This window comes from Gobio gobio (assembly GCF_949357685.1).
Source record: "Gobio gobio genome assembly, chromosome: 14".
Lineage (NCBI taxonomy): Eukaryota > Metazoa > Chordata > Actinopteri > Cypriniformes > Gobionidae > Gobio > Gobio gobio.
The window spans coordinates 11,779,611-11,803,843 of record NC_137107.1 but is presented as its reverse complement, the minus strand read 5'-3'; the positions used below and the strand labels follow the sequence as shown (position 1 = coordinate 11,803,843).

General features: G+C 40.6%; 1 protein-coding gene across 7 annotated transcripts in view; it reads left to right on the top strand.

Moving 5' to 3' along the window:
• The window catches only part of LOC307136777 (rho GTPase-activating protein 26-like), a 182,370-nt gene that overhangs the window by 94,881 nt on the left and 63,256 nt on the right, over nucleotides 1-24,233 (top strand). For all 7 annotated transcript variants that reach the window (XM_079834041.1, XM_079834044.1, XM_079834046.1 and 4 more), the window contains 6 exons: nucleotides 9,527-9,621; nucleotides 17,187-17,265; nucleotides 18,794-18,830; nucleotides 18,954-19,019; nucleotides 19,109-19,183; nucleotides 21,612-21,696. In XM_079834041.1, the coding sequence (XP_079690167.1) occupies nucleotides 9,527-9,621; nucleotides 17,187-17,265; nucleotides 18,794-18,830; nucleotides 18,954-19,019; nucleotides 19,109-19,183; nucleotides 21,612-21,696 (437 nt within the window). The remainder of the gene's footprint in view (nucleotides 1-9,526; nucleotides 9,622-17,186; nucleotides 17,266-18,793; nucleotides 18,831-18,953; nucleotides 19,020-19,108; nucleotides 19,184-21,611; nucleotides 21,697-24,233) is intronic.

The following is a 24,233-nucleotide window of genomic DNA, read 5'->3' as shown; positions in this document are numbered from 1 at the left end:
TGCTGACATATTTATTTAGAAAAGCACAACATTTGCATACATTCAATTGAAAGGTTTTCGTCTGTTGCAACAAGAAACTTTCAATTGAATATAGGCAAATTGCAGAATTAAATAATTGCTTTCGATTCTTGAGTTGGAATTTGAATCACTGTCACCCAATGGATTTTAAAGTGGAATGGCAGGAATACACAGTAATTTAAGTAATTATTAAGTAATTACGTAATAATTTGAGTAATTTACAAAATTGCAATTTTAACAATTCAACAACAGAGGAATTGCATTAGTCCAACACGTCCAGCTCATAGACCATAAAAAAATACTGAAGAAAAGTAAACCGTCAACGTTCGAATATGGCGCTGACATTTTCGCAGATTTGGGACCGAGTCTGTGCAGTAGTGACCTCAGTACCAGAGTCTGTGCAGTAGTGACCTCAGTACCAGAGTCTGTGCAGTAGTGACCTCAGGCCCAGGGTCTGTGCAGTAGTGACCTCAGTACCAGAGTCTGTGCAGTAGTGACCTCAGGCCCAGGGTCTGTGCAGTAGTGACCTCAGGCCCAGGGTCTGTGCAGTAGTGACCTCAGGCCCAGGGTCTGTGCAGTAGTGACCTCAGTACCAGAGTCTGTGCAGTAGTGACCTCAGGCCCAGGGTCTGTGCAGTAGTGACCTCTGGACCAGGGTCTGTGCAGTAGTGACCTCAGGCCCAGGGTCTGTGCAGTAGTGACCTCAGGACTAGAGTCTGTGCAGTAGTGACCTCAGGACCAGAGTCTGTGCAGTAGTGACCTCAGGACTAGAGTCTGTGCAGTAGTGACCTCAGGACCAGAGTCTGTGCAGTAGTGACCTCAGGACCAGAGTCTGTGCAGTAGTGACCTCAGGACTAGAGTCTGTGCAGTAGTGACCTCAGGACTAGAGTCTGTGCAGTAGTGACCTCAGGACTAGAGTCTGTGCAGTAGTGACCTCAGGACCAGAGTCTGTGCAGTAGTGACCTCAGGACCAGAGTCTGTGCAGTAGTGACCTCAGTACCAGAGTCTGTGCAGTAGTGACCTCAGGCCCAGGGTCTGTGCAGTAGTGACCTCAGGCCCAGGGTCTGTGCAGTAGAGACCTAAGTACCAGAGTCTGTGCAGTAGTGACCTCAGTACCAGAGTCTGCACAGTAGTGACCTCAGGCCCAGGGTCTGTGCAGTAGTGACCTCATGACTAGAGTCTGTGCAGTAGTGACCTCTGGACCAGGGTCTGTGCAGTAGTGACCTCAGGCCCAGGGTCTGTGCAGTAGTGACCTCTGGACCAGGGTCTGTGCAGTAGTGACCTCAGGCCCAGGGTCTGTGCAGTAGTGACCTCATGACTAGAGTCTGTGCAGTAGTGACCTCTGGACCAGAGTCTGTGCAGTAGTGACCTCAGTACCAGAGTCTGTGCAGTAGTGACCTCAGGCCCAGGGTCTGTGCAGTAGTGACCTCATTACTAGAGTCTGTGCAGTAGTGACCTCTGGACCAGAGTCTGTGCAGTAGTGACCTCTGGACCAGAGTCTGTGCAGTAGTGACCTCAGGACCAGAGTCTGTGCAGTAGTGACCTCAGTACCAGAGTCTGTGCAGTAGTGACCTCAGGCCCAGGGTCTGTGCAGTAGTGACCTCAGTACCAGAGTCTGTGCAGTAGTGACCTCAGGCCCAGGGTCTGTGCAGTAGTGACCTCAGGCCCAGGGTCTGTGCAGTAGTGACCTCAGGCCCAGGGTCTGTGCAGTAGTGACCTCTGGACCAGGGTCTGTGCAGTAGTGACCTCAGGCCCAGGGTCTGTGCAGTAGTGACCTCAGGACTAGAGTCTGTGCAGTAGTGACCTCAGGCCCAGGGTCTGTGCAGTAGTGACCTCAGGACCAGAGTCTGTGCAGTAGTGACCTCAGGACTAGAGTCTGTGCAGTAGTGACCTCAGGACCAGAGTCTGTGCAGTAGTGACCTCAGGACCAGAGTCTGTGCAGTAGTGACCTCAGGACCAGAGTCTGTGCAGTAGTGACCTCAGTACCAGAGTCTGTGCAGTAGTGACCTCAGGCCCAGGGTCTGTGCAGTAGTGACCTCAGGCCCAGGGTCTGTGCAGTAGTGACCTAAGTACCAGAGTCTGTGCAGTAGTGACCTCAGTACCAGAGTCTGCACAGTAGTGACCTCAGGCCCAGGGTCTGTGCAGTAGTGACCTCATGACTAGAGTCTGTGCAGTAGTGACCTCTGGACCAGGGTCTGTGCAGTAGTGACCTCAGGACTAGAGTCTGTGCAGTAGTGACCTCAGGCCCAGGGTCTGTGCAGTAGTGACCTCAGTACCAGAGTCTGTGCAGTAGTGACCTCAGGACTAGAGTCTGTGCAGTAGTGACCTCTGGACCAGAGTCTGTGCAGTAGTGACCTCAGTACCAGAGTCTGTGCAGTAGTGACCTCAGGCCCAGGGTCTGTGCAGTAGTGACCTCATGACTAGAGTCTGTGCAGTAGTGACCTCTGGACCAGAGTCTGTGCAGTAGTGACCTCTGGACCAGAGTCTGTGCAGTAGTGACCTCAGGACCAGAGTCTGTGCAGTAGTGACCTCAGGACCAGAGTCTGTGCAGTATTGACATCAGGACCAGAGTCTGTGCAGTAGTGACCTCAGGACCGAGTCTGTGCAGTAGTGACCTCAGGACCAGGGTCTGTGCAGTAGTAACCTCAGGACCAGAGTCTGTGCAGTAGTGACCTCAGGACCAGAGTCTGTGCAGTAGTGACCTCAGGACCAGAGTCTGTGCAGTAGTGACCTCAGGACCAGAGTCTGTGCAATAGTGACCTCAGGACTAGAGTCTGTGCAGTAGTGACCTCAGGCCCAGGGTCTGTGCAGTAGTGACCTCATGACTAGAGTCTGTGCAGTAGTGACCTCTGGACCAGAGTCTGTGCAGTAGTGACCTCAGTACCAGAGTCTGTGCAGTAGTGACCTCAGGCCCAGGGTCTGTGCAGTAGTGACCTCATGACTAGAGTCTGTGCAGTAGTGACCTCTGGACCAGAGTCTGTGCAGTAGTGACCTCTGGACCAGAGTCTGTGCAGTAGTGACCTCAGGACCAGAGTCTGTGCAGTAGTGACCTCAGGACCAGAGTCTGTGCAGTAGTGACCTCAGGACCAGAGTCTGTGCAGTAGTGACCTCAGGACCGAGTCTGTGCAGTAGTGACCTCAGGACCAGGGTCTGTGCAGTAGTAACCTCAGGGCCAGAGTCTGTGCAGTAGTGACCTCAGGACCAGAGTCTGTGCAGTAGTGACCTCAGGACCAGAGTCTGTGCAGTAGTGACCTCAGGACCAGAGTCTGTGCAGTAGTGACCTCAGGACCAGAGTCTGTGCAGTAGTGACCTCAGTACCAGAGTCTGTGCAGTAGTGACCTCAGTACCAGAGTCTGTGTAGTAGTGACCTCAGGCCCAGGGTCTGTGCAGTAGTGACCTCAGGACCGTGTCTGTGCAGTAGTGACCTCAGGACCAGAGTCTGTGCAGTAGTGACCTCAGGACCAGAGTCTGTGCAGTGGTGACCTCAGGACCAGAGTCTGTGCAGTAGTGACCTCAGTAACAGAGTCTGTGCAGTAGTGACCTCAGTACCAGAGTCTGTGTAGTAGTGACCTCAGGCCCAGGGTCTGTGCAGTAGTGACCTCAGGCCCAGGGTCTGTGCAGTAGTGACCTCAGTACCAGAGTCTGTGCAGTAGTGACCTCAGGCCCAGGGTCTGTGCAGTAGTGACCTCAGGACCAGAGTCTGTGTAGTAGTGACCTCAGGACCAGAGTCTGTGCAGTAGTGACCTCAGGCCCAGGGTCTGTGCAGTAGTGACCTCAGGACCAGAGTCTGAAAATTCAGAAAAAAGTTTGTTAGTGTCTAAGTGATGACTTCACTCAGAGAAGCTGTTAATCTCGGCTGTCAATCATGATGTCAATAACAAAGGTGTAGCTTTTAATAACAAAGGTGCAGACTCTTTGGAAGCGTCGACAATACATTTTGGTCCAAAAATAACAAAAACTAAGACTTTATTAAGCATTGTCTTCTCTTCCGGTTTAGTTTGAATCCGCGCTCACGCGCCACAGTGACGCTGCTGACGTAAGACGCTGTGACGTGTTATCTGGTATCTGCTATCGCACCCCTGCTATCGCACCAGATAACACGTCACAGCGTCTTACGTCAGCAGCGTCACTGTGGCGCGTGAGCGCGGATTCAAACTAAACCGGAAGAGAAGAAAATGCTTAATAAAGTCTTTGTTTTTGTTATTTTTGGACCAAAATGTATTGTCGACGCTTCAAAAGAGTCTAACTAACCAAATGATGTCACATATGGACTACTTTGATGATGTTGTCATTACCTTTCTGGACGTGGACAGCAAAGTGTGCTTAGACTTCCATTCAAAGGACTGAAAGCCCACGGACTAAATCTAAAATATCTTAAACTGTGTTCCGAGGATGAACGGAGGTCTTACGGGTGTGGAACAACATCGGGGTGAGTCATTAATGGAAGAAATTTCATTTTTGGGTGAACTAACCCTTTAATGTTAAGACTTTAATTATGTATTTTTTGTATGATCGTTTTGACCAAGTAAGGCATGGTACAAACATGGTACTCACGGTAAATCAAGAAAACAAGATTCACAGACTAACCGTTTTGAGCTACAGTATATAATAATGATTTGTTTTCTGTCGATAAAAGTATCCAAACAGTTGCTCACCTGTCTAATAAAACGCATAATAATTTCAAAGCGTCTTTGGTGTTTCCATGGTTTCTACGGAAGTATGTAAATTGAGGGTAACGCGGAAATTACGTCATTGACTGGTGATGCAATGACACGGGCCGTTACACTGATTAAAATTGATGATTTCTCTGGATTTCAACATTGTTGAAAAGATTTGTGATAATGTAAGTACACAAGTCGAAAAAATATATAACATTGTTCTAGTGGTTTTTGGATGTTTAAATCCAAAAATCTTACATATTGTGCCTTTAACCTTTTTTTAAGAACCTTTTTTTTATTTTTTATTTTGTTGAATTGTCTATTCAGAATCGTTGGTGAATCGTGCCGCTCTAAAATGTTATTACAAACACAATTACAGCAATTTGTTATTTTTTTTCAATGTTCATTCTATTTTAATTCTGCTTTTTCTTTAAAATCAAATTTGAATTTGAATCATGTTTGCTGTCTCAATACAGTACATATTAAAGAAGCTTATGTAGCTATTTATCTTTCACACAAACACCGAATTTAAATTGAATTAAATGATTGAATTTGTAATGAATGAACTTTAAATATTTCGATATTCCAATAAATAACAGACATTTTTATTTTTCTAGGTTTTATTCAACCTAATGTTTATGTATTGTATCTGCGACATGTTGTCATTTACAACAGTCATTGCAGCTAATCCTACTGTTGGTTAAACGAACATGTTTACAGTAAATAGACTCATAATTTAGCAAGCAAAACGACCAGAGGGATTACAAGCAGAAATTACAAACTCCTATTTTTAATCACTTTGCAATGAAACCAGTTGACTGCATGTCTGCTAATCTTCAAGGGGCGGCAGTGGCTCAGTGGTTCATGTAGGTTGTCTACAAACCGGAAGGTTGGTGGTTCGATCCCCGGTTCCACCTGACCAAGTGTCGAGGTGTCCATGAGCAAGACACCTAACCCCAGCTGCTCCCGACGAGCTGGATGGCGCCTTGCATGGCTGACACCGCCGTCGGTGTATGAATGAGTGTGTGAATGGGTGAATGTGAGGCAAAAATGTAAAGCGCTTTGGATGGCCGTAGGTCTGTTAAAAGCGCTATATAAATGCAGTCCATTTACCATTCAACATATTTGGCATGATGTTTTAGTGAGCTACGTATATGGTAGCCTGGTCCAGGCTACCAGACTCTCGTACATTTCAGTTGTACAGAGAGTCTGGCCACTCTCCATTGACAAGTCTTAACCTCCTTGTAGGCGGGTACTCTGTTGAAGTTTAAAACTATTGGATCTGCCCAGAGCCACTCTGGATCTGCCATAACCAATCGCTAACGTTTGGTCATGACGTATGTCATCTCAAACTAGCGCACAACATCAACGTCATCATTCTCAGCCACTCCCTCTGTTCGCTGATTGGACCGGTTAAAATTTGACGAATAAAGCCAGAGTATATACCGCAATCCCAGACGGAGTACTGAAAGAAAATTAAAATTGAGCTGAAGTATGTAGGAGGGCGGAGCCAGGCTACGTATATAGATGATATTAATGAAAAAATCGTTTTAGAAGAGAAGTCTAGAGAGAAGACAAGACTGGCAAAAAACATATATTGAATTAAACAATGTGATGAGTTAAAAATATTACTTTACACAGACAAAGGTTGGTAAGTAGTTCTGTAGCTCTTGTAGTAGCTCTTGACTGGAGGTTTTGCTAAGGTTGTTACTAGGGAGTTGCTAGGGTGTTCTGTGGCTGCTTACTGGTCCAAGTCAAGTATTTTCGTAATGAAAATCGTAAATGTTATCAATTCCAGTAGTAATAGCACACCACAGCCCAACAAGCCACGCGATTTGATAATTCATGTTTTCAGCACAAACGGTGGGGTTGAATTATGGACCAAAGTGTAATACTTCAGGTTAAGGGTTCAAATACTAATGCAAATACTTTGGCTTGGCTTGCTCAGTTTGGGACACTAAATATTCAAATACATTTTAAACTAGATCACTGATCTGCCCGCATTGTCACTATATGATCATTGAAATGAGCTGGATGACATCACCGTTTTCTCACAGTCGAATCAAATTCTGCTGCATTATTTTCCTGTTTAACACAGTGAAGCTGCTTTGAAACAATCAGCATTGTAAAAAGCGCTATATAAATAAAGGTGTCGTGTCTTGTCTAATGCAAATACCTTTTCCACTATGGTATTCAATGGCTGCCGAGATCTTGGTTACAAACATTCTTCCAAATATCTTCTTTTGTGTTCAGCAGAACAAAGAAATGTATACAGGTTTGGAACAACTTGAGGGAGAGTAAATGGTGACAGAATTTTCATTTCTGGGTGAACTTTCCCTTTAAAACATGACTTTGTCCCTAATTATGTCCCTAAGATTAAAAGAGATTTAAGGACATAAAAAAAAAGAAATAAGAAGGGTCAAAGTTCCAGTTCTATTGTAGTATAATTATATTAATTAAAGGGGTGATGAATTGAAATATCAACTTTCCCTTGAGCCTTTGATATATAAAAGGTCATGGTAATATAAGAATATCCTGTAAGTCTCGGAGATGAAAACTTCTTTGTTAGTCAAAGAAAAGCTTTTATAGACACCCGGCCAAGCAAACGCTCGGTCTCAGAATGTGCCAGGCTATGACGTCAGGGTGTGGTGAAGCACCGCCTCAACAGAAGAAGAACAACGCCTGATTCTGTAGCCCCGCCCACCGACTCGTGCCACTAACATAACACAGGCCTACATGGAGCTAAACCAGATAGAATTTCTAAACATACCGCATAAGCTTAATTCGGATTCCAATATTATGAATGCATGGATGAACTTTATTTTTAATGAAGATCCAGCTCACGTGGGGAAGACATTGCACGCCTGTTCTTTAATTTCGCCGGATTCGTTTGTAAACAAGAGACTGAATTTGCAGACAAGATGAGATTAAAATGTTTTTATATGTGATAGTATTGTATTGTTACAGATCGTTTGATATCTATTGATTATGTGTACGTGTCTAACTGAACCTTAGCACGCTGTCAAAGGCTGAAGAATCCTCTATTTGTGGTGTTGTTGGTTCATTGCGAATCGGGATCAGACTCTGACATGTATGGGCTAGGGCTCACAAAGCCCAACGTCCCGGGGCTATGTGTTTTCCAGACAGGCTACCAAAACGTAAGCCTGGCCTGCCGACTGGCTATCTTAAATAGTGAAATAACATTCATTTCTTGATGTGCGTTCACTCTCTTGACTTGATATTTGAAGGAAAAATACAATCGCAGAAGTTTTGATCATGCAGTCTGCAACGTACTTGCCATGTGTGTGTGTGTGTGTGTGTGTGTGTGATGCACGGTTCGCGCTTATATCCACCGATCGGGCGGGCCAAGTAATACAAAAATAACATTCCAATCAATCACGGGTGGATGAGAGATAAATCAATGTGTTTTTTTTTATAAAGATATTTTGCGCGCCCTGTGGGACGAATCATTTCGTTTGCCATTTCTCACAGGCTTTCAAAACAATTCCTTGTGTAGCCTACTCACAGGGGAGCTGAAACTCATTAAATATGCAAAACTGTTATCCAATCCTAGCCGGTGGGCGTTTACTTCCAAGTCTTCAGTGCGGCATGCCCATCAAAACCCAGTGTTTCTTGAGAGAGCCTCAAAACCAGGGTGGAAAATAGCCTATTACTTATTCATTATGATGTTTTTGGAATGTAAAAACCACGCAAACGTCATAAGTTGACCTCAGACAACAGAATAAAAAAATTAAAAAGTCAGTTCACGACCCCTTTAAAATAATATATATATATATATATATATATATATATATATATATATATATATATATATATATATATATATATATATATATAAAAAATATGCACACATTCACTCTTAGTTTCGTCTGCCTAATATGTTAAAATGCAAAACACAACCCTAACCCTAACTCATTTCAAAATGGTGAAATTTCATGAAAAAATGTCAAGTAGGTTGCATCACTCCATTTGACTTTATCTTAAAACAGTTGTCAAATATTACATGTTTAGCTACTTACATCTCACAATGCACTCTTTCGCTGCTATAACTAAAGTGTCACGTTGGTATTCGCATTAACTTCTTTGATTTGATTGGCTGTCTTCACCCATTGTGACAGTGATGAGCGCTGTTAGACCGCTGTGGCAGACCAACCTAAAAATGTAACGTTTTACTTTTGTCATCCTAGCCACAGACAGAGCAGTGTGTAATGGAGTTTAGCAGAGCAGCAGCATGAACAATATCAAATATTGGGGGGACAATTTGGCTATTTCTAATTATTATAATTATACTTGTTCCCCTCAATGTCTATGGTGGTTACGGCTCTGCCGCAGGGTGTCCCATTAGTCATTTTTAATTTCCGACGAGTGCTCACATTAGCTCAGTTTGTTTAGTCTGCGATCGTTATGCTAGCATTACCTTATCACCTTTTCTGGTATGACAAGAGAGGAAGAAAACTAGAGAGAAGTCACACAGTGGAGTGGATTAATAGAAACAATTAGACTGTAAGTGGAGAGGTCACTGAAAAAGAGACGCCAGCGCTCTGGTAATGAACTCCACAGGCATGCGTGTAATGTGTTGCTAGTCGGTAAAGGAGTTGTGAAGTGTTGCAATAAAAATAGCTCACCATATTTGAGCACCCATTCCTTGGCCAGACTTTGCAAGAAGATATGGAGTTACCTGACACTTTATCATACATTTATATAATCATTTATGTGATGACAGTGTAGTCTGTAAATATAGAACATCTGGTCACATTTTCCTGTCAACTGTCCAGGCTCACATAAAAATCAAATTTGGTGCCTATATTCAACCATATGTTTCTCTTTCAGGGAGATGAGGAAAGCTTTACGCTCAAATCTTGCATCAGAAGGAAAACAGACTCCATCGAGAAGAGGTTCTGCTTTGACATTGAAGCCGTGGACCGGTGAGTTGATGGCGCACATACCCGCCACCAGGTGGCGCTTTAGTCCACATAACATCCAGCGGGAGTTGCACTTCCTGGCTGCTGCTCAGGAAAGGGGGTGGAGATTTTAACTAGAGTAAGAGTACACTGCAGATACCTTCAACCCTTCATAACTGTTGCAGTATCTAGGAATGGAAGCGGCCAAAAGTGGTTGTAGGCAGAAGAAAGCGGCAGATTACTTTACACTTAACCTTTAGGGCAAAATATGTGGTGACAATGTTGAACTGATAGGTAGTAGCCCGCACCATGCTTTTCACACTGCAAAAATCATTCTCTTAATATTTTAGTCTTGTTTCCCAGCAAAATTGATCAGATAATACAATTTATTTCCAGAGAATATACTGTATATCTTGAATTAATAGAATTAACTAAGATTCAAGCACACACTTTACTAAACGCTGCGTTTAAAGGTGCAGTGTGTAATATTGACAGCTAGCAGTTGAAATGGGTACTGCAGTTCAAATTCAAAACGTTGTTTCCCTTGCCTCCTCCTCCTTAGTCTCAACAGGAACGAGCACAGTTGACAATGGAAACCGATGAGCATTACAACACTGTATATTTATCCACGTTTTAATATGTTTTTTAAAACGGAGTGTCTATTTACACCAAGTGCAAATAGCATGCCTTGCTGGCAAGTGCTATTTGCACTAGCTCTGCCTAGATTAAAAAATAAAAACATGTATTTCAGGGTCTTCGGTGGCGTAGTCAGTAGAGCGCAAGGTTTAAGGATCCTGGTTTTGCCGCGATCGACCCGGGTTCCAATCCGCCTTTTGCAGAGCTCGCTCTTCTCCCTTTCCCCATCACAGATCACATCGGAAAGGCATTTACTTTCAATAAAAATTAAGAAAATGTTCTAAAAGTGGAAATAAAGTGCCTAATGAAATTATATTTAATAATAATAAAAGCATTTATTGGGTAGGGGCTTTTATTGTCCCATTAAGGCAGCATCCATTTAATAATTTATATAAATATAGCTATATGTTATTATTGCATCCTGTTAATGTACAGCAATACTGAGGTGCAAATAGTATGTATCTTTCAAAATAAAGTATAAACTGCTTGTAATTACTATTTACACATATTGCAAATAACTCCTACTTTTATATGATGTAAATAGAATATAACACTATTTTCACTTAGTATGCTGTTTCACTTAGTAAATAGCATCTACAGTAAATCTTAGTAAATAGCAATTATTGCTAAGAAAAGATGTTATTTTCACTTAGTGCAAATAGCCTCTGCCTTTTTAATATGCCTCTGGTGATAGAGGTTTTTAGATGGATGCCGATGCTTTTTAGGTCAGGTAGAATCTGCGATCTCTGACCCAGTTGGTTTGCTAGCTTTCATGGCTGCAATGTGTTGTGTTTTCTGCCAACTGGCAACCGGAGTGTTGAAATACTATTGGGTAAAATGGCAGTGGGCGGAATCACACAGACCCCAGACCCCCCACCCCCCACACCCCAGACATTCTGACACGGAACGCACATTTCAAAGAGGAATAACTGGCTGTAGCGTTGTTTTTTGGAGAAACAAGTGTGTGAACTCAGCATTTTTTCTTAAATCTCTGCGAACATATTATGGTATTTGTATGCTTTAGTACAGTCAAAAACATTACATACAACACCTTTACAGCAATTTGCCGATAGTTTAAGAAAAATACATTTAAATCATTTTGTACAAAAGTTTGGAATAATATCGATTTTTTTAATGTTTGAAAGAAGTCTCAAAGAGGCTGCATTTCTGCATTTAACAGTAGAGTAGAATGGGGATAAATCATACACCGAGTGCAATGCGACAGCAGGCGCGACGCAAGTGTTTTTTGCTAGTTTCAGCCCGAAGCAGTTATCATGTTCACGTCCAGCGCCACGTTGTTTAAATAGCAAATGCACTCGCGCCCACGTGAGGTAAAGAAGCGCTATTTTATCATATTAGATACATTTGAGTGTGTTGAAAGGTATGTTATAATGCTACTATATGTGCGTACGCTCGGCGGCTAATAAAACACACTTGTTGAACACTGCAGTAAGATTAAAAGGGTTAAAATTGCTTATTTCTCTGGATTTAAACATTTGGGATAATGTAAGTACAACAAACAAGTCAACAAAATATATAACATTTTTCTAGTGGTTTTTGGATATTTTAATCCAAAAATCTTACATATTGTGCCTTTAACTTTAGCATTTGTTACAATACGGATACAGTTACAAGTAAGACCATTGATGGCTCCTCATTACCCTTTAACATGGCATGAGGAGCCATCAATGATCTTACTTTTAATTGTATCCGTATTGTAACAAATGCCAATGTTAACTTTTTTCTTTCTTTTTTATCTATAGCATTTGTTATGAAAAATAGCACCATACACATATAGCTACAAACTATAGCTACAACATGCCATAGTTGTAATATAAATCTTTACTGAAAAATCTATTCCCTTAACAGATTATCTATTATAAATTCTACAAGTTAGTCAAAATTTCCCACAATAATCCCACAATAGAGCATGATAAGTTCTAGTAAAGGTGGTCATGAGTAGTTTAGAAAGCGTTGTAATTTATGTTGGTGCAGGATGTTTCCTCTTCTTAGTTTATGTGGCTGTTTTAGATCACTTTTGATTTTCTCCAAAGCGTTTTAAAGTGGTAAATTCTAAATAGGTTCAAATTCAAATGGGTTGCACATTTTATCATCAGTGTCGTGGTAGGAACGGCTCGCACAAATCTTATCACACATTTAGAGCGCACATCCCTCCCACAAACTACGTCACTGCTGATTTGGCATACAACTGGCTCTTGACACCAACGATCCTGTATAGCCCCGGCTCATCAATACCTGTTATAGAAAACCACAGACGGTCACATGTGCTGCTCACCATCTGACCTTTATTTATGAACAACAACAAAAAAACTATATGGATGTACCTAGCATACAAGTAAAAGCCAGTGCACTGTGCCGTGTGCTGGAAAACCTCTTAATATTTCAGTATGGCAGCTCTATCAGTAAATCAGTTGCGCGCACACACACACCATTAACCCGTGTGACAACTGAAGGTTAGGTCATGTCAGGTCAGGCAGAGTTATGGTAATAGAACTGGGCCTGTTATAATGAGTTTGTGGACAGAAGCCCCTGATAGATTTACAGTGTGTTATATGTGTTTGTGTATATGATGTTCATTTTTTTATTGGCTAAGCCGACATATTGGAATGTGTTTAGATAGTCTTTTTGTGGGTTTGAAATCAGAAAAACAGGAGGATATTTTTTTAAATTGCAATGTGATTTAATGTGAGTTAATTGGTGTTTTTTGACTCACTTAAGTAGGACTTAAGTACATATTTCTATGCAATTTAATAGTTACTTGTGTTTGAAATAGGGTTAGTGTACTGTCAAATGTGCTGACAAGCATTTCAAACGTGTTTGTCATGTATTTAAATATATTTAATTACACACTTCTAATGATGCAGTCACAATTTACGACAATTAAAATATATTTACTTTAAAGGTGCAGTAAGCGATTTCTGAAGAAAAGCGGTTGAAAATTTAAGTCAACATTTAAACAAATAATTTTGCCAATGTTTGCTAGATGTCTGCTCTGTGTGTGTGCTCAAAAAATATTGTGTTCGTACTTTGTGTATAGTCCTGGCTGTGTAAACAGAAGGGGAAAAAAACGATCCACAGATCAGCAAAACACTCTTTTAGCCAGCACAGAGTTAGCTTATTTTCTGCTCCATATGTGAGTAACATTGTTTTTTGCTATGTTTCACTGAACCAAGATATGGTGTTGTATGCTGTTGTTGTTGTTATTGAATCGCAGCTGATTCATCCACACTTGCGGCAGCTGTGATGCGGTTAGTGTTGCATATCATGCAATTTCTTTTGGGTAGGGCTAGGGCTGGGAATCAAGTTTGATACTTTTTAGGTACAAACCGAATTGCCTCGATACCATCGAGTATCGTAAAAGGTCTTGTTCTATACCAAATTTCGATACCTAAGGGGTTAATCTTGTCAACATCAGTGAGCCAATAAGCATGCAGCATGATTAGCGTGGTGAAAAAAACATTAGTTTACGCGGTTATGCCCGTCTGTGGCGCATTACGGCTCCAACATGGCCACCGGAGCTGATCGCATCCTCTCTAGTCAATGCTTCTGTTTATACCGGCCGTGCCGCGGCAGAAGGATGGAACAAAATCTTGTCGGAGCCGTGATGTGCTGCAGACGTGTGAGTGTAAATAGGGGGTAAATCGTCCCAACCCACATAGATGTGGAAAAGATAAAAAATTGTGGCTACATTTCACCAGGCTCGATGCCAATAGCGCGCAGTGCAATATTCACGACAAGATAATTGGCACTAATGGTGCGTTCACACTGGACGCGATTCGCGCGAGTGATTTACATGTTAAGTCAATGCAGAGACTCGAAATGGCATTCTGCGGCGCGATTCACGCGAATGAGGCGCGAGATTCGCGCGATTGAGGCGGCGCGAAGGACGCGAATTGAGCGTTTTGAACGCGCGATTCGCACAAATCGCTCAAGTTGAAAAATCTGAACTTTGGCGGATATTTCGCGCCGCATTAACCAATCAGGAGCTTGCTCTAGTAGTGACAACAATGAGGAGAAAATCTGTATATTAATATCTGGTTCAGACAATATGATTATCACTGTGATAACATTAAATGACATGAAACACAACCCAGTCTCTTTTTGTTAAATGCAAGTTTATGTATGATCAATAATACAAAAGTATACGTAATGTATAACAAGCTATACATGAAATAAAGCAAACAATGCATTCAAACATTCAAAGTCAGTGCTAGTAGGCTAATGTTACAACTGCAACGTACAGTTATAGCCTAAAAATTTAAAGTAATGAAACTTATCTTTGCCCTCAGCCTAAACGATTTGCCAGGGAACAAATTATAGATCCATGAGACCAAAGATCGGCCGTTACAAGACGAATTATAGCTCGAGACACACCACAGAGACATCAGAGCCAGCGGCAGACGGCAGAAGGACTGGCCGAGGAAAGGTTGCCCTCGCCGGCATTGACAAGCGCTGAGCGCCGCTGATCCACTGGAGCTCACAACTCCGAAAACGGCAGATAAAATGTTCAAATAGGCACTCTTTATATAAATAAACCACAGATTTGAGCTTTAAACAACTACATTATTGACTGAAAAAGTCTTAAAACTACGTTTTGTCACACATTAACAGTAGATTTTAACAAAAAAAAAAGACATGTAAACACAGCCCATGTCAGCCATTTCTCAACAAGACGAGCTGCTGGCGGAAGCCCCGCCCATGACGCGAATTCGCGTCTGTTGTGCAGTGAATGTCACACGCGAGTAAACTCAAAATGTACATGCGTCCGGTGTGAACGCCACATAAGACCGACAACACGACAAATCTGAAGCACTTGACAGTGCACGGAATAAACTAAAGAGCAGTTTCTCCGTATTCGACTGCAAGAAGAACTGCAGCGCATCACATAAATTAACCGAAACTCTGCATATACTTTCCTCACAGACATGACAAATAGACCTATAGAAAGCTTGAAACGTCTACGTTTAAACAAACATTTAAACAAACATACTTTGATTATATAATCCAAATGAAAGTCAGCATCGTCAACTTTATCTTTGCAGCCAAAAACGGACTTAGAAAACACTAGTTTATTAATAAACAATTCAAATGAATGTCCCCTAGCTATTTTTACATTTAAAAACATTAGGTTACTTTTGCCAGTGCTTTGTGGCAAGCTTTGTGTGCGCTTGAGCGCGAGGCATATATTCCGCCCCCCAGTACCCTATATATGAGTCTTTGAGTCAAAAAAGTCAACAAACTTTTTTTTTGAGGTAATGCAATCTTGTTAAACAGAAAAATTAATTTGGTATCGGAAAAAGTATCATTCAGGAACCAGTATTGAAGTCAAGGTTTTTTGACGATACCCAGCCCTAGGTAGGAGTGTATATTTGGGTGTCAAATATCAACAGTGTTTCTCAGAAATCGCTTACTGCACCTTTAAGCGCTGAGTTCTCTTTTGCACTTGAACGGACAAAAACACACAAAAGTATGCCAAAATGCCCGCTTTGTCGAGTGTCCTCGTTAGGACAGTCTTAAATGACCATAAAGAGTTGTGAGGCCATGGGATGCGTGTCAGATCCGCGTCATGTGCTTCAGATCTTAAAGTGACAGCAGCCTAATAAACCTGCTGCTGCCTGTCATTAATATAAATCAACGAACATAAGACAAAGAGAAAATCACATACTGCTCTTAATTTTGCAGCTTTAATAAAGATTAATTTATTTTTAAATTATAATTTATGCAGTGAAGACTGTGAAGTGTTTGATAATTTTATATTATTATTAGGGCTGTCAAACGATTAAACACATCCAAAATAAAAGTTTGTGTTTACATAATATATGTGTGTACTGTGTATAATTATTATGTATATGTGAGTACACACACACATGTATATATTTAAGAAATATTTGCATGTGTATATATATATATATATATATATATATTATGATATGTTATGATATATAAATATATATATATTTTTTGGTTACACAATTTTAAGGTATCATTGTTACAGTGTAATTATAAGTACTGAGTAGTATTAAAGGATTAGTTCACTTCAAAATGATAATTCCCTCACCCCCATCTCATCCAAGATGTTCATGTCTTTGTTTCTTCAAAAAGAAGTAAATTTTTTTGAGGAAAACATTCCAGGATTTTTCTCCACATAATAGATTTTGATGGCAACCAACGGGTTGAAGGTCGAAATCAATGCAGTTTCAAAGGAAGGGCTTCAGAGGCTCTGCACGATCCCAGACGAGGAATAGGGTCTTATCTAGCCAAAACATCTGTCATTTTCTACAAATTTTTTAAATGTAAATACTTTTTAACCTAAATTGCTCATCTCCAGCGGTTTTCCTCAAAAATATGTAACTTCTTTTCAACTGAAGAAAGACAGACATGAGCATCTTGGATGAGATGGGGTGAGTAAATGATCAGGAAATTTTAATTTTGAAGTGAACTAATCCTTTAATTAACAACATGTACTTACTACAGGGTTAGGGTAGGATTAGGGTTTGTTTGAGGGTTAGTTGCATGTAATTATGCATAATTTACTGTTATTACTATAGTAAGTACATGTAGTAACGTCACCTTAAAATAAAGTTTTACCTATTTTTATATAAATAAATAAATAAATAAATCTTAAATATGTACATGCATGTGTGAAAATAAAATAAAAAAACATGCAGAAAGTTTTCTGTAATGGGTAGGTTTAGTCTTAAGGGATAGAATATTTAGTTTGTACGTATAACAATCATTGTCATGTCGATGGAAAGTCCCTATAAAACATGAAAACCCAACATGTGTGTATGTGTTTGTGTTTGTGTGTGTGTTTGTGTGTGTGTGTGTGTGTGTGTGTGTGTGTGTGTGTGTGTGTGTGTGTGTGTGTGTGTGCGCATGCATGTGGACTGGACCCCTGTGCATGCCTACGTGTGGATATGTGCATTTTTCAGGCCTGGCGTGATCACCATGCAGGCGCTGTCAGAAGAAGACCGCAGACTTTGGATGGAAGCCATGGACGGAAGAGAACCGGTACTTTATCTAAGAGATCGTAAATTCAAAGATGTTTCGCTCTCAAATCTGATAGGCTTCATCTTAAGAGTGTTTCACATGCTTGGCACTGCTGTGCATAAGATAAAGTGTATTCTTGTTTTGAATGCATATTCATCAAACTCATTGCGTCTCATAAATATGCATTTTAAGGCTTTAAGCCTGTGTTCTTTATGGATCTGAATTCGGACACCGTGGTTTATTGGCTTAATCAATGTATTGTAGGATGTTTTAGGCTCTGTTTTATAATCTAGTGAGCTGCCTTGCTAGTCTGTTACCTACATAGACATGCTTACTTGAATAGAACCAGAATAAGTGACTGATGAAACTCAAATAGTGTAGCCTGATGTCGTCATACTCAGATTCTAGTGAGAATATGAGTCTGATACTGCTCCATTGGGCTGTGATTATGAGGCGTGTTTCAACCGAATCAGGAAAGAAAATGCCTCTGCACCCAATTGGATAGATCTACAACCAATCAGAGCAACACATAGTTGTCAACAGAACTCAACTGCATGCACGCTGGAAGAAGTAGAAGAAGAAGATGAGTGTAAACGATCTTTGCCAGTGTTGTAAAAAAGAATTAAAGGAAACACAGAATACTTACCAACACGATCATCATTTTTGAGAGAAATAGTAAAGGTTAATGCATACGAACAAGTTCTCTGTTTAGGATTAGAACGAATTCAACCCAAGCGCTCTTTGGTGACGTGGATGATCATAATAAAATAGTGCTTATCACCAAAAAATAAATAAATAAAAATAGGACAAAAAATGTTGACAATAGATTTTAATAGAGTTAGCTGTTAGCATGCTGTGGAAGCTTGTTTCCACCACAAAATAAAACATTTTAAAGGATAAAATGTTTTTTTTTCTCACAATTGTGATATATAAACTCGCAATCGCGAGTTATAAAGTCAGAATTGTGTGATATAAAGTCAGAATTGTGAGATATAAAGTGAGAATTGTGAGATATAAACTAAGCAATTCTGAGAAAAAAGTCAGTCTTTTTTCCCTCAGAATTGGACTTTATATATCACAATTCTGACTTTATAACTCACAATTGCGACTTTATATCACATTTTCTGTGGCGGAAACAAGCTTCCATAGCATGCTGCTAAGCTAAGCAACATAAAAATTCATAGAGTAGACACATATTTGGTCAAATAGTACGTTTTTTTATTTTTTTTATTTTTTTATTAATACTATTTGGTTTTTAATTAATTATACATTTATAATCCATATTTCAGTCATCCGCCATGCCTATGTAGGCAGCTCGTTAGGTTTTGAAATAATGTGTTATGTGTAATGTGTTAGCATGCTAAATGACTCTTTCACTATGAACTTATCACTCATCAATGAGATTCTGCATGTAAAAGTGTGCAAATGAGGCATCTGTTTTGTGTGCTATGACAGCTTCTCGACTGGTAACACAAAATTGTAATTGTTAAGTAGTTTTTTTTTTTCAAATCTGCTTTGTGTTAACAGCCACAAACTTGTTGTCTCACAGGTGTACACCCTGAATCGTGACAGTCAAAATGAAGCCAGTAAGTATGGTGCCATTTCAGTCGTCGAAATTTGAAAATCATAATTGAAAATCACAGAATTGCATGTTTTACCATAAAGTTGTACTGATGTTTTCTTTGTCCTAATGTACTTTCTATTATAAGTGGCCCAATTAGATGTCGTCGGCTTCAACGTTGTCAAAAAATTCATCTATGCCGTAGAAACCAGAGGTACACCACATATTGTTTTGTTTGTTCAGAATTGAAGGTCAGATGGTGACCAGCACATGTGACAGTCTGTGTTTTTTTTTTTGTAACAGGTATTGGTGAACAGGGGCTATACAGGATCGTCGGCGTCAACTCCAGAGTGCAGAAACTACTCGGCCTGGCCATGGGTGAGAATCTGCATCCCGATGCTGGACATTTTGCTTTATCGAATTCAGGAGATTAAAATGGAAATTTCAGCCATAAATGCCACCTATACAATTTCTCAGCCTTAAAATTGTTTTGAGTAACACATTAGGCTTTTTCACACACACAGAAAAAGCCTTTACCAGTGGTGGGCGAAGTACACAAATCAAGTACTTGAGTAAAAGTACAGGTACCCTAATAAAATATCACTCCAGTAAAAGTACTCCTTTCCAATTTTACTTGAGTAAAAGTACAAAATGTACTTAAGTTTAACAAGGAAAAAGTACTGATTAATGATTGTTTATTTAGTCATTTTATATACTTGTATATTAGGGGTGTAACGGTACACGTATTCGTACCAAACCCTTTTGGTACAGGGCTTCCGCTACGGTGCACGCAATTGCATGCAAAGTGAGATATTTCAAGCCTTTATTTGTAATAATTTTGATGATTATGGCTTACAGTTTATGAAACACCCAAAATCAAAATCTCAGAAAATTAGAATAATACATGAAATCAATAAAAAAAAGGATTTTAAATACAGAAATGTCAGCCCTCTGAAAAGTATAATCATGCATATGTACTCAGTACCTGGTTTGGGACCCTTTTGCATGAATTACTGCCTCAATGCGGCGTGGCATGGATGCTATCAGCCTGTGGCACTGCTGAGGTGTTATGGAAGACCAGGATGCTTCAATAGCGGCCTTCAGCTCTTCTGCATTGTTCGGTCTTATGCCTCTGATCTTTCTCTTGGCAATGCCCCATAGATTCTCTATGGGGTTCAGGTCAGGCGAGTTTGCTGGCCAATCAAGCACAGTAACCCATGGTCATTGAACCAGGTTTTGGTACTTTTTGGCAGTGTGGGCAGGTGCCAAGTCCTATTCACATTTTTTCTCTCTTAAAATGTAAGTGCATGTATATGTCAGCATTATCATATACATGTAAAGAATTGAAGTCTGTCATGTGAAACGAGTGTATTGATGCAGTTCAATCTGTCTGCTATTTTGTTATATCCGTTAATGTTACTCCTGATCGGAAGCTTCCATAAATATTTAGTTTAGATTTAGGCTTCAACTAAGTTTAATGGATCAACTCAAAAATATTTAGTAGTGCATAAGTTGTAACTTAGTGCCCATTTACGAAAACTAGGCTAGTTGTAACTTGCGAACAGCTGGTGCAACAGGTGTCCTGACAGGAAAGCTATCCGTTCCTTTATCGATACACATGAAAAGCACCCCGGAGGCATTTAAGGGATCTGTTATGTTTAATCTACATTCTCAGAAAAAAAGGTATAGTGGAAGTACAATTTTGTTTCTTGGGGAACAAAACATATAACTGTAAAGGTACACAATTGGTCCTTAAGGTACAATTAAACCATTGTTTTCTTCTACTTAGAGCAGGGGTAGGCTAGTTCGGTCCCAGTGAGTCGCTGTCCTGCAGAGTTTGAGCTCCAACTCTGAAAGACGTCTAAAGAAGCTCTTATTGAGAATTACAGAGGTTTAGATGTTGATGTTTTATTGAAAATGTTTGGTCACCATTATGGTGATCAGTATGTATTTAGTTGGCCAGTTTGACTCTTGGCTTTTTATATGAGTTTGTGGTTTTTGTTGCAACTCATGCTGGTGTAATTCATTTCATATTCGCTCCCGGCTGTTCCTGCCTGCCAATATGGCGTTGTAAACAGAATGGGTCACGTGACGCCCTGAGCTCTATTGACCATGACATCTAGTTTTGTCGCAACACTCACTTGTAGTTTTTAGACAGCTTTATTTATTTGCAGTGTGAGTGGTCTAGTTGTCACGTTGTTTCATTGATTTACACTGTAGACCGCTTTGTTGATTACAATGGAATGTAACTAGGTTTGCCGCATTGCTCTCTTGCAGTGTAGACAGGTTTATTGATTACAATGTGAGCGTCCTAGTTTTTTCATGAAGCATTGCTCTTGTACAGACAGATATGTTGACTACAATAGCGATTATCTTTTTTGCGGAGTTGGGCCGATTGCATGGTAGACACATCTGTCTCAGCACATCTGCCTCATTTGTGTACAAAGCTTCACCTAGCAAGAGACCGTAATTCTCACCTGAACAAACGCACCGTAACCCTCTTCACACGCAAACATGAAAGGAATGCCGTCACACCCTGTGGTAAAGTCAGGATGAATAGACATTCGTGTTGTTGTGTTACTCATTCAATCACCAGTTTTTAACTGCCTGTCTCAGAGGTAATAATATACATTGACAGTTTTGCTTAAGGAAATGGTTTTGCGATTTTGATGCTGATTGGGTGTTGCCATGTAACGCTCACACATGCACGGTTACTGGCACATAACTGGCATAATCGTGTTGAGTTGGTAATTCCATACAAAAGTTGAGTAGAAGTAACCATAAGATACTGTAATTTCTCTTCTAGACCCCAAAACCTGTGCAGATGTGGAGCTGGACAGCACAGAATGGGAGATCAAGACCATCACCAGTGCAATAAAGTACTACCTCAGGTACCAACCTTCCCCTTCACACATGACCATAGGTGCATCAATCCAGTTTTAACAGTCTATGCAACACAACATTTATTTTACATACCTCGATTACACTAGCCCTTGTAGTATTTTAAAAGTTAGTTTGACTGCTAAAGCAAGTAAGGGTGCTCCGATCTCACCTAAATGTTTGATCATGCAGTGCATTTTTGTTTTGTGTCATTTGCTGCACAATATCTTTCACAACACCTGCCTGATTTCAAATGTTGAAAAGTAAACAGTCAGTAATTTTTTTTAGGTAGGTCTAACAGTAGTATTGAGATCAGAAATACTAAAGACATTTAATAAGGAATCAAATGTAAAATAATACTGGATAGTCTTTCCTGAATACATTTAATACAGATTAATCCTTACAATTAAAGTTGCACAGTTATTCATTCAAGAGCAGTGAGTGTCATTAAAGGGTTAGTTCACCCAAAAATGAAAATTAGCCCATGATTTACTCACCCTCAAGTCATCCTAGGTGTATATGACATTCTTCTTTCAGACGAATACAATCGGAGATATATTTAAAAAGTCCTGGCTCTTCCAAACATTATAATGGCAGTGAATTTTTGTTTCGTTTTTGAAGTCCAAAAAAAAAACCTTTAATGTTAATCAAACAACAAAAGATAAAATCAGAAACAGCAGCAGGATTATTAGGCTGCTGTCACTTTAAGAACGAATACACAGATCCAGTATAGAGACAGAGCGACACGCGTCATAATCTGAAGACCACGCTCACCGGGGGGGGAAAGAATCAAACTGTCTCCATTGACTTTGCATTGCGTGAAGCGGCCTTTTTGTCATTTCGAACTTATAACAAAAAACTGAACAATGTATTAAAGCTGATATGTGACAAGGTGTACAGCAAACAAGCTAAACAAAACCCAGAAGCAAAAACCCAGACGTTTTTATAAGCTGTTGACCCAAAAAACGAGCGTTTAAGTACAAAAAAGTGGATTCAGGCCATTGAGACAGCGCGCGACGGGCCCTATTACACTGAGAACTACGGCGACTAGAGGAGAACGTGATCAGCGACAGTAAATATAATATATAAAACGGACATTTGGATATTTGACTTAACAGTGACAAAATGTTTGCTGCACACAGACATATTGAGGCATAATGAGTGTCAGGATTCCCAAAATTTACCCATTCTTCCTGCTGAAGCGTCACTTCGTATTGCCTGTAACCACTTTTATCTTCTTAAACGCTCGTTTTTTTGGGTCGACAGCTTATAAAAACTTATTTCTGTGTTTTTTAGCTTGTTTGCTGTACACTTTGTCACATATCAGCTTTTAGACATTGTTCTGTTTTTTGTTATAATTCCGAAATGACAATGAGGCAGCCTCACGCAATGCAAAGTCAATGGAGAGCGTTGGATTGTTTCCCCCCCCGGTGTGGGCGTGGCCTAAATACGCTCTGTCTCTATACTGTTACAGATGCATTTTGTTTCTCAACTGTTTACAGTCACAAAACCGACTGTTTACATGCATACTCATTAAGACTGTAATTTTGTACATACATTTGTGTGTATTTGACCATTTAAGTGCAATTTGGTATTCACAGGCTGTTTGTGAGGCGGCTTTATTTGTGCATGAGCACACCTTTTCTAGAAGAGCACACGAATGCTGAGTGGTTTAAACACTGGCAAGACGGAAATGCAAATGATGAACTCTAATAACATGCGACACTGCCTCGATTGTGCAAGTGTAAATTCCTGTGTCAACTGTGCAGTTGCAACCGTTATGTTTTTATTACCTTAGAATGAGTCATTTCTATCTACATACACCGCGGGTCCTCTTACAGTGAAGTCAGCATTTTGCGCCGCCATGTTTCTACAGTAGCCCTAAACGGACAAACTGCTCTTCAGAGCGCTAGCTACTCTCTGCTGTCTCAGACGACGACATCTTTGTCCTGTGTCGGCCACCATAGCTTCTCTATGTGTTTCGAAAGGGAGGGGTGAGCGGTTGCAACCTCGCCCTTAGATGCCACTAAAATTTACACAGTGCACCTTTAAGTATACCTTGAAACCATGCAAAACACCCTGGCAAATACAAAACAATCTAGAAAATACACTCAGAACACCAGCACAAATAGGTCCACACTTGGAGGATAGCTGTTTGTAATTGTATGGCCTGTTTGCCATCAGTTCTCAGTCTGCTGTATTGGACAACAGGTGATCTTATTAAATATATTTTGAATTAGGCATTTCATTTATTCATTGAATGATCCTATATGACCTACTAGGGTCATATGGCTGGAGCCTATCCCAGTTTATTAGGCCAGAGCTAGAGGAAAGCACTCTGGACAGATGGCTAGTCCATCACAGGGCTCTCACAGACACACAATCACACGTTTTGACTCTCCAATTCACCTAACCTGCCTGTCTTTGGACTGTGGGGGAAAACCAGAGTACCCAAATGAAACCCACATTTTCACGGGGAGAACATGCAAACTCCACATAGAAAGGCCTCCTGGCTCGAAACGGGGACCTTGCTAACCACTCAGCTAAC